Source organism: Triticum aestivum, chromosome 3A (genome assembly GCF_018294505.1).
Source record: "Triticum aestivum cultivar Chinese Spring chromosome 3A, IWGSC CS RefSeq v2.1, whole genome shotgun sequence".
In the NCBI taxonomy this organism is placed as follows: Eukaryota; Viridiplantae; Streptophyta; class Magnoliopsida; order Poales; family Poaceae; genus Triticum; species Triticum aestivum.
The window spans coordinates 521,321,483-521,332,506 of record NC_057800.1 but is presented as its reverse complement, the minus strand read 5'-3'; the positions used below and the strand labels follow the sequence as shown (position 1 = coordinate 521,332,506).

Below are 11,024 nucleotides of genomic sequence, written 5' to 3'. Positions count from 1 at the left end.
TGTAATTGTGTACGAGGGACCAATAATATCACCTCCATTTACTGGTAGGTATAGATAGATGTTTTTGACTCTTACACCAGTATTTGCATATTCTTCAATTTATTTTAGTCTTTCCGGCACTATTCTTTCAATGTACCACGTGCTCGTCCACTATGATGTGTCTGTGACAACTTTGTCGATGTCAAGATCAGTCGGCTCAAACCCTCGAAAATGTTCACAAGGGTATGATGAGCATTCATAAACGTTTGTACCATGTTTAAAAAAACTTTGGAGGTCTTTGGCAACTGAAATGTGAATGTAATCATATCACAACAATTAAGGAGGCGTAATGAGTTTTTTCTAAGTTTGTTTGGTTCATGTTCAAATAAAGGAATTGTTTACCATCACTTTGCTCTTGCTCGGCCCCGCTGCTCGCCGGCCACCATCCTCCCTGCAAATAGCTCGCTCTTGATTGGCCTCAGCCGCCCAGGATTTCAAGCGTCGGCGGCCCTTCCCGATCACAAGCGTTGTCGCCTTCTTCAATCTCACACGCCTGGTTGTTGCGAGGGGGCTCAAAGGGGGTCGAGGAGGCGCGGTGCCGAACTTAGGTCAGGCAAGGATGAGGCCGAGAGGGAGCTTGGGGGGAGGATGAGGGCAATGTACTCGGTACCACACCCTTTACTGATGGGTGGGTGGACGGTATCGATCATTAACTGCCCTGGACCCATTTACGAAGGGATGTGTTTACGTGAATAGTTACCAAACACTGTTCATGTTTTACTTTACGGCATAAACAGGTGATGGGCAAAAATCTTTGAAACAAACAACTCCTTTGATGCATTTTATTACTTTACTATTTACTCTTATACTTATGGTAGCCCTTCCGGTCCCACCCAATCCATCCCTGCGAGCTTTTCCACTCCACTCCGTGCGCCCCCAACCACGCCGCACACTTCTCGCGGCCTCCAAAACCCAAATCCCTGACCGCCGGCGGCGGCGATGCTCCTCTACCACCGCATCGTCCCTCGCCTCCTCTCCCTCCCCTCCAGCCCCACCTCGAAGCTCCTCGTCCGCCCCTCCCGCCTCCCTCCTCGCCGCCCCTTCCTGCCTCGCTGCGCCGCGCTCTCAGCGCTCGCGGCCCCCCAAACCGTAGACCACTCCGACGCCGAAGAATCCGCCGACCACCTCGACGCCGAAGAGCCCCAGGAGCCCCAGGAGCCGCAGGAGGTGCAGGTAAAGCTCCCCCTCGACCGGCTCTTCCTGCCACCGGGGGCGAGCGTGACCCCGGGGGACGAGGAGGTCGTAACCGCGCGGGTCCTCAAGGGCTCCAACATCGTGCTGGGCACGTACGCGCGGGGCGATGCGCAGGTGGTTAACGCGGATTTCATAAAGAGCAGCGTGCGACCCGATGACTGCCCCAGGGATGGGCTGCCCGAGTTCGCGCTCGTCGGCCGCTCCAACGTCGGCAAGTCGTCACTGCTCAACTCGCTCGTCCGCCGCAAGCGCCTCGCGCTCACTTCCAAGAAACCTGGTAGGCCGCTCTTAAATTTTTTTTGTTGCCTAATTATATGCTGCAACTGTAATGCTGCTGGGGTTTAAGGTTTAGGTCCTCTCGTTCCTACTTGCTAGGAGGCGATTACCTAGTTGATACGATGGCTTTGCGAGTACTTTGAGATATGGTGGAAGCGGGCTATTCTGGGGTTTGAGTGCACAAATGTGTTCATAGGAGGCACCTTTTAGGGGATATGATTGACTTGATTCTGGGTTTTAGTGTCTAGCTCTAAAACTGCACATTATGCGTCTGCATCTTACACCAAGCTGTTCAATTCCATTCATACATAGAAAAGCTGGTTATTCTTTCTTCATACATGGTTCTTTTCTCTTTATAATGGTCACGCACACCGATGATAATAGTTCTCTTGCTATGCCCGGTTATTGTTGTAATGTTGGCTTTTCAGAAGGTCTGGCACTCTGGTCTTCGAGTTTTGTTTTGTTGGCCACATGTTTGATGTTTATCTTATATATAAGAGCTTATCTGTCGGCCCATACTGAAAAGAGAGCAGAAAGACCATGAACCTCTGCTGTCTAGTTCTACATAATTTTTCTTTTGCCAAACTGTATCTTTTGGTTTTAATAATAATAATAATAATAATAATTTCTGCAAGCACATGGAACTGCATGGTCTAGCATCAATATATTCTCTAGAAATATGTTCAACATGACCTTTTTCCAGCTGTTCGTTCCTTGGCCTCTTACACGATACACTGCAGCAGAACCTCAATATTATGAAATCAACTCTCCATCCTAATTTCATTAATTTTCTTAATTGTTTTTATCATTGCAGGAAAGACCCAGTGTATCAATCATTTTAAAATAAATGACAGTTGGTACCTTGTTGACTTGCCTGGTTATGGGTATGCTACTGCTCTTAGCCCACTTTCAGTTTCCGTATTTTCCAAAAAAAGTTCTTAACTACGCAGACAAATGCATTGAAATGTTTGACCATTGAACTTCAAGCCTGTTTTGTTGCCATGAAACTTAACATATCTCTTCGTAATTCTCCATGCCAATTTCGATGTTACAGATCCATTGGAATTAAAGCTGACACATTACTTGCAAATATCGATATTCTTGAAATGAATTGAGTAGCTTAACTGTACTCTCAAATTGTGAATTTAATTGCCCTTTTTAACATATCGGCCCTCTTTGAGTTAGTGCCCTACTGGATGCCTATTTTTAAGTTACTGTCTACCTACGAATAGTTCATTAGTGGATAATAAGTTCTATGGTGTATAGGTAATATCTGTAGTAACAGGAAATGATTTGATTAAATCATGGTTAGTTTTTTTGGTGAAAAGCAGAGCACTTTAACCTGGAGTTTTAGACTTTGTACATAAACATGATTATGCTGATCAAATTGGTGCCAATCATTTCGAAATATATTTGATATTTGGGAATTTAGAAGAGTGTTCACATCATCTAGTATGGACCGTGACTGTGCATATCAATATCTTTATTAATTTGAGTTACACACTAATATATTGTATATGTCAAAAACACTTTCTTGACTTGTGTCTTCTTTGAACCTGCTTTATGTAGGTTAATAAAAATCAAAATATACTTCTTATTCGGACATACATCAAACGAGAAAAGGATCCATGACAGTAGAAAATTAAACTCTACTGGTTGGAGCTTATATATTTTTTGAAATATTCTCCATCTTCTGGCTTTAACTAAAGCATTTATTTGAACAGATATGCTTCAGCACCACAGGTAGCTCGTAAAGATTGGGATGAATTTACAAGAAATTACTTCCTCAGCAGAGATAATTTGGTGTCAGTTTTTCTCCTTATTGATGCAAGTATTCCTGCTAAGAAGATTGATCTTGACTATGCTAGTTGGCTTGGGCAAAATAAGGTAAGCCATCCTTTCCAAACAACTAAATCTTCATACTGAAAGATGTTGAACTAGTTAGCTATCTACACCTTTTGCATATGAACTATCAATGATGAGAGTCCATCATGTTACACGAAATTAGTCAATCTATTTACCCACCGCATTGAAAGATGTGCTACTGTACACATGAAGTTTTTTCTTTTTGTTGTTCTGATGAAACAAATTACAGTGCTATGTTAGACTTTAAGCAGTCAATAATATACTTCCTCTGTCCGGAATTACTTGTCGCTCAAATGGATGTATCTAGCACTAAAATAGTGCTAGATTTAGTCTGAGCCCAAAGGCATGTATCATGTCAAACTTTGCAGTACGGATAATTAGGAATTTATGAGTGACTTATCAGGTTTCAAAATTATTGTCTGTACTACTCCTACCATGAACCAGGGGTTATTTTAGGTATTTTAATCTTGTGCATTTAAAACAGTAGGCTTCTTTCTCTTCAGGGTCATCTGATATAACAGTAGGCTTCTTGAGATTAGTTAAAGTACAATCAGAACACTAGTGTTGTTCCGCATGCTCGATGGTTTATTCATTTTTGATGAATTACAAAGTTTGAAGTATTCTTAAAAGAGTTACTATGGCCTTATTACAGATTTGCTGAAAGAACAAATTTGTCTTAGTAAGAAGGATTAAACATCAAATTCAACAAGGACTAGACGGCAATTTTTTTGGTATCCATGGGTGGATGTGAAGACATCCAAGGAGTAGAGTATAGGGATTGGAATGAAAACAAATGCAAGTAGCATCGTTCACGTTGAGGATTAGAGAGTTCAGATAGATAGCTCAGAAGAGACAATGAGGGGCACCCATTATCATGATGCACGAGGGGAGGGGTGTTCCCTGTCTAGCTTTTTCCTCTTGCACTAGAGGAGCTTTACATGGACGTCCTCTGTCATGTGGGGCCGCACGTATGCACATAGTTGGATTGAAACCACATCTGAAAGGGAAAACATAAAACTGTAAATCCTGATCTTCAAGTAATTGGGGATCTTATCTGTTCCAATTCCGATCTGATCAGGAGATGCGCCTTATAGATTATGAGTACTCAGTAGGAGTTATGCCATAGTAGGAGATGCCACAGTCGCATTACGGACTTGGTCCTGTACTCCTATAGAATGGGACATACCTCGCATTTGGGAGTTTCAATCAATCAATATACAAGGGCAAAAGGAGGTTAGCTTCCGATGAATCCTTACCCTCTACCTCTTCCCGCGCCACGGTACAAAAGCCACTGAAGGGATCACAACTATGGCCTCCAGCACATCGCAACTATGCGCTCCGGAGGTTGGGCTGTGCGTTCTCTTCCTAGCAATATAATCTGCTTAAAAATTGGTGAGTGTGTATCATAACAAAATGAACCACATCCATTCTAGTAGAATGTAGGAGTGTGTTATGACCGGGCAGACTTATGCCCGTAGGAGGCCCACCGGGCAGGTTTAGTTAGGGGCTTAGCCCACAAGTTATCTTATTTTTATTTCGCATCGAGGTTATACAAACAAGTTGTAAGACTCTTTTGAGAATTAAGCAATAAGATAAATCCTATTGCCCGGCTCCCTGAGGAGCCGGACCCTAAACCCTAGCCGCGCCTTGCGCCGCCGCGACCTCTTCTTCATCGCGCCATGGCGCCCCGCCGCCAGCAGCCGCGCTCGAGTCCCCGTCAGCCCTCCTCCTTCCCGTACAACCTACGCCCTAGACCAGGTAGGGTCCTAGCTCCTACCAGAGTGTTATCTTCATGTTTTTTGTTGGGTCACTTTGTTTGAGCCTTTTATGTTTTCCCTTTCAGATGTGGTTTGTTTTGAGCTGTTTATTTTTGCCTTGGCTATTCAGCAAATACGGCAATGGTTTAATTTTGTGTTAAACTGCTAAGACTTCAAATATACTTTTGATGTGCTTGTCCCAGGCAATTCATTTGAGCATATTATTTTATTTCTGTGTCCTCAATATCATGGCATCATAGATGATCCTTGAGATAACTTCTCCTTATTCTTGCTTTGCCCTTCACCGTATAATAGGGATGTGAGAGCCTGGCTTAATAGGAATGATAGACTACTCATATCAACAAGGAATTCCTTCTTTTCCGGGAGCCCATTCGTAAAGAACTCCAAAGTTAAGCGTGTTTGGCTTGCAGCGATTCTAGGATGGGTGATCGATCGGGAAGTTGGTCCCGGGTGCGCAAATGTGCAGGAAAGACCAGTGTTGGTCCGTGGGGCTAGTCTAGATCCCGCCAGGCGTAACGGGGCGTTACAATTGGTATCAGAGCCGACCCTTGCGGTTGCACGGGCATGTGCGGGTCAGGTGCGCGGGCATGTGGCCCGTTGTGGCACACGGCATGACACATGTGCCGGACTGGACGTTCATACGTGTGCCAAAAGGGAACGTTCCTGATGGGCCGATAAGGACGTCGGTTACTTTGAGTGGGGGTGTATGTGAGAGCCTGGCTTAATAGGAATGATAGACTACCCATATCAACAAGGAATTCCTTCTTTTCCGGGAGCCCGTTCGAAAAGAACTCCAAAGTTAAGCGTGCTTGGCCTGGAGCGATTTTAGGATGGGTGACCGACCGGGAAGTTGGTCCCGGGAGCGCGCCAGTGTGAACGGTAGCAGAGCACATGCCATCAAGCCTTCTACGAAGGCCACTGATAAACTGGCGCATGTAGTCTTCTGTAGGTACAATAAATGCAGCACACACATAAATCAGTGTTCGTTGGACACCAAAACCACATGAAGATGAGGCAGTTCAAATGAACAATCCAAACCTGCAGATAATGATCTGAAGAAATAAATTACTGTAACATGAAAAGCACTTTCTGGCCAAAAAAGGGAGCTTGAAGCACCGATTAGGAGAGTTTATTCTAAGTTGTATAGGATGTTGCTGAAAGCACCTGTATAGAGTAAAGGAATAGAGTTAAATTGTCGGTTGAAATGAGTATACTTCAAGGAGTGCAGTGACGCAGTTGAAAGGAAATATGTCAGACAAAGTGCCCCAACAAAAGGAGCATGAAAGCAATATCCCTATATTTGCCTAAAATGAACGTGTTTCTGTCGAATTTGCATTATCAAACTCCTGCCAACATTTCAATATTTAGAAGGATGTTCGTCACAAATGTTCTCACAGCTGACCTTTAGATCTATTTTTCAATCTTTCAAGAATAGGTTTCCATCAATTACGTAAAGAATTCTGAGGCTACTTTAGTTAAATTAAAGCTTATAGTTTTAAGTTTGAACAGAAAAGTGTCAAATATGATCTATCACTCATCGTTGTGAAGATAAAATACCTGCAAGCCCCTAATAAGTTTCTGATTGTAATATGTATGTGTATCTGAGAAATGTTTCTGTCATCTGGTAAATTAGCGTGCAATTGGGTTTCTTTATAGTTGAATGCTGCTGCCACTGGGGCTTATGGCACGCCTTCTATTTTTATTTTTGGATAGTGTCCCTATATCAGTCTCAAGACCCTACCAAACCTGCCGAGTGCAGCTTGACTGTGGAACCCCCAATCTCGTATCAGGAAGTCAAAACTTGTCAATTTAAAGTAAAACTTCTGGCAGACTCAAGTCGGACAACATGGTGGTATCTAATACAAAAGTAATATTTGACAATATTAGTTAGTTCCTGCCCATTCCACATTCCTTGTGTACTACCGCTACTGCAGTGTCCCCACTGACTCACCCACCCTTTGCAACAAAGCCTGAGCCTGTCCTACCCAGTCAATAACGATCAGTAGTGTTCCCGTAAGCAGCTTATGTCCTTTTATTGGTGCCTCCCCACCCCACAACCATTATTTTCCCTTTTGTGAGATTCAACCATCCCCCCTTTTGTTTCGTTGCAATTCAGTGCAAAACACTCCTCTTTGGACATGGAATGTTTGCATCATTGAATGTCCTGAGGGCATCCATTTACATATTCCTCTTTTCGGACATATAGTAATGGAGCGTCCTTCTGTATAAGTAATGACAGGCAAGATCCAAATCATGCATTATTGTCTTCCATATGTATTTCTTCTCTTGATGCATTGATATCTACTGAATCTGATTAATGATGTCAGGCTGTTAGTTATAGATCTGTGTGTATCTTGCAACACGTATAGAGCAAATCTTGTTAATAAAAACATGCACTATACTAGTTAATAAAAACATGGGAGGAAATCGATAGCTAGCTGAAGAGCAAATCTTGAAGACTTTCAGTTTCAATGTTCATGTTTTCAGGTCCCAATGACGCTCGTCTTCACAAAGTGCGACAAGCGCAAGAAGAAGAAAAACGGCGGCAAGAGACCGGAAGAAAACGTAGAATGCTTCCAGAGCCTGATCCGCGAATATTTCGAGGCGGCGCCTCCGTGGATAATGACGAGCAGCGTAACGAACCAAGGCAGAGATGAGATACTTCTGCACATGTCTCAGCTCAGGAACTATTGGCGCAAGCACTGACAAGAGGAAATACAACAAGAGTAGGACTGAAACAATACCAAACCGCATTCAGGCGGCAGCCGCACCCTCTGCAATCAGGATCTTCACCAACCAATCCGCCTTGCCTTTTGAGCTGTTGATTGCCCACGATTGCAACCATGATTACTCAATCAACAGGCAGACCGACCGGGAATACAGACAAGCCGCTGAAATCAACTGCCCTGTTTTCTTCTTCTATATTTGTACTACAACCGTACAGCCTCGACGTTTTGTCTTTGTTACCTTCTGATTATAAGATTGTGCGTCCTGTGTGTAGATTAAAGAACCTCCCGTGTCAGCTAATCATCATCGGGAATCCCACACGTTTGTTTTGTTATTTGCTCCCTTGCACCCTGCATGGCACAAATGGCAGGAGGTGCGGGCGCCTCTTGACTAGTCAATGCTTTTTCCGTGGCGTACAGCACGCGGTGAAAGTGCCACATTATTGGGGTCCATTCTACAGTTGGTTCCCTTTCAGCCCAGAGCAGATTAAACAAAAAAGATCAGCCGGTACAAGTCTGCCTGGACTCACTGGACGCGCAGCCCTGGTCAGATAACTGCAGGCCTGGCTGCACTGTAACGTGCGATTATCTTATCCTGGGGTCTTGATGTTCATGCATGCATGCATGCTTGCTTGGTTTGTTAGGCCTATCTGTCATGAGTTTTGTATTGGCAGTATCAGCACCTGTTTGTTTGTTTGTCTTTATAAGGTCAAATCTTTAAAAGCCGTGCGCCGTCTACGCGAAAGGTATGTATAGATACTTACTTGCTTCCAGTCCCGACGAACAGCTCAGCTGGGCTCCTCCCTTCCTCCCCACAGCTGCTGGGCACCTCTTTTCCTGATGAAACCGGTCAAATTGCACCGTGTCCAGCGCCAGTTCTTACGAAGTTCACAAAGATCGGTCGGCCACGTTTGCGATCCCGTGCGCTGCTCACGAGCCACCGCCTTCCCCATGCCATGTATGCGCGGCGCACGGACAAGCGCAAGGCGACAGTTAGCGAGGGCCATTAGGCCAATCTTGTCAGTAAGCTAAATCCAGGAGGGGAAGGCCGCGGGTGAAATGGGATCCAAGACGCAGCTTGCAGCAGCATCGCGCGCAACCGCCTCGGGGGCTCGGGGCCAAGCCAAAGCCATCCCCCCACTACTCGCGTTGTTACGTGGCGCCTGTCCCCATCGTCCCGCCGGACCGGAGGGGCCACGACCGTGTCCGCCGACCCCTTGGCGGTTTTGCTTCGAGATCGCACCGGTTAAAAGGCCAGGCCGCATTAGCCCTGCACGAATGCGATAGTGGACCGAACCAACCCCAGCCGATCCTCTCCCTCCATCTCCCGCCCTCCTCCCCGCAGCTCGCGCGCGCTCTGTCTAGTGTCCACGCGCGCACGCAAAGGTCGCCGGCACGATGGACGGCTCCGGCTCCGGCGTCGGCCGCAAGAAGCTCAAGCACCGGCTGGCGGCCATCCTGTCGGTCTTCTCCAGGCGATCGGGCGGCAGGAAGCGCCGCGACGACGAGGCCACGCCGCCGGCCCTCGCATTGCCCTCCTACGGCCGCCTCGGGGCGGCGGGGGGCAAGAAGGCCGCGACAGGCGAGCACCACGACCGCCGCCTCTCCGTCTCCGCGCGCCGCACCGTCCCGATGATCCGCATCACCATCGACTGCGCCGGCCGCCGCTCCGTCGACGCGGCCGACCCGTCCCTCCTCGCGCCGCTCGACGCCGACGACATCAAGGCGGAGAGGGCGGCGCTCAAGGGGACGAGCGAGTGGGAGGGCCGCAAGTGCCCGCCCTCCTCGCCGTTCCGGGCGGCGGCGCCTCTGCCGCCGCTGCCGAGGTGGAAGGAGCGGCCCGGCAACGGCGGGCGCAGGCTGTCGACGCACTCCTCGCGCAGGCTGCTGAGCAGCTCCTCCTCCGACGACGAGTACGACGAGGACTCGCGGAACCTCTTCTCGTCCAGGAGCTTCTCCTCCGACTCGTCCGACTTCTACAACTGCCCGCGCAAGAACGCCGCCAAGGCGCGCGCGTCCGTGTCCGGGCCCTGCCGCGCGCCGCCGGCCGCCCCGCGCCGCGGCGCGTCGCAGAGCTGCCGCTACAGCTTCGAGATGCCGCGGGGCTCCAAGGCGTCCGCCGCCACGGACGGGGGCTTCGCCGTGGTGAAGCGCTCCGCCGACCCGTACGAGGACTTCCGCAGGTCCATGGAGGAGATGATCGCCGAGTGGCCGGAGGGCGACGGCGACGGGGAGCACAGCGCGGAGAGCCTGCTGGAGACGTACCTGGTGCTCAACTCGCCGCGGCATTACCCGGTGATCCTCGCGGCCTTCGCCGACGTGCGGGAGACGCTCTGCCCCTGAACCCGATCGGTGTTGATAGGATTATTAACCTTTGCGAGAGTGAGAGCGAGATGAATGGCATGGCAGACGATCGGGTTGGACATGTGCGATGTTGCGCGCTTACGTGCGTTGTCTCCTTCGTTCATTCATGGCTGGATCTTGACCAGCTAACTCGTGCTTAGTTGGGAGTTCCGGACGCCCCCTGTAGTTCCGTCAGCGATGGTACTGTACCTTAGTTTCTTGATGTTAACTTGTAGTGGTAGTCCAGCCTTCCGCTGTGAATGTTCTCGTCAGTTTGTGCGTCCTGTAAATACGCGATATATTTTGATTGATTGATTGAAGGTATTTTCGAATTAGCTTTCGTCCGGCTTTCTTATTCCCCCGGCCGTTCCTCCTCCCGCAGAATCAACCCATTCAAATTGCAAATTCAGTCGACCTGCATATGGCTATTGCGATACAATCATCTCTGCTTGATTCAACTCTGGGTAAAAAAAAACTATTTCCTGTCAACATTTGACTCTGAAATTCGCTTCATACGTATCTCCTTCGTTGAACGAGCTCCCCACGAAAGAAAAACTCAATCCCCAAGAGCATGAAATGACGACACACATTTCTAGTCGCATGTGGATCATTTCCAACCGAATACTCTAACACGGTCTGGAATATATTCCGTGCTTCGTTGCGGCTCTGCCCCCATACAATAAGCAAACAAAATCCGGCAAGGAGTAGCCGGCAAACAACGGACGGAGAAGTGCCAAATTGGCAACGTCCGGCCTCTCTCTCCCTCCCTCCCTCGCAAGTAAACGCACACGCAGGCAGGGAC

General features: G+C 47.8%; 2 protein-coding genes across 2 annotated transcripts; both read left to right on the top strand.

Moving 5' to 3' along the window:
- Positions 1-899: 899 nt before the first annotated feature.
- On the top strand, positions 900-8,200 carry LOC123061991 (GTP-binding protein At2g22870). The gene is made up of 4 exons (XM_044485286.1): positions 900-1,510; positions 2,324-2,393; positions 3,234-3,396; positions 7,641-8,200. Exons 1-4 carry the CDS (start codon positions 979-981, stop codon positions 7,857-7,859), a joined length of 984 nt encoding a protein of 327 aa, XP_044341221.1. The 5' UTR covers positions 900-978; the 3' UTR covers positions 7,860-8,200.
- Positions 8,201-8,954: 754 nt separating this feature from the next.
- Positions 8,955-10,557, top strand: LOC123058538 (transcription repressor OFP8). The gene has a single exon (XM_044481253.1). The coding sequence runs from the start codon at positions 9,278-9,280 to the stop codon at positions 10,220-10,222; it is 945 nt and encodes a 314-aa protein (XP_044337188.1). The 5' UTR covers positions 8,955-9,277; the 3' UTR covers positions 10,223-10,557.
- Positions 10,558-11,024: the final 467 nt, after the last annotated feature.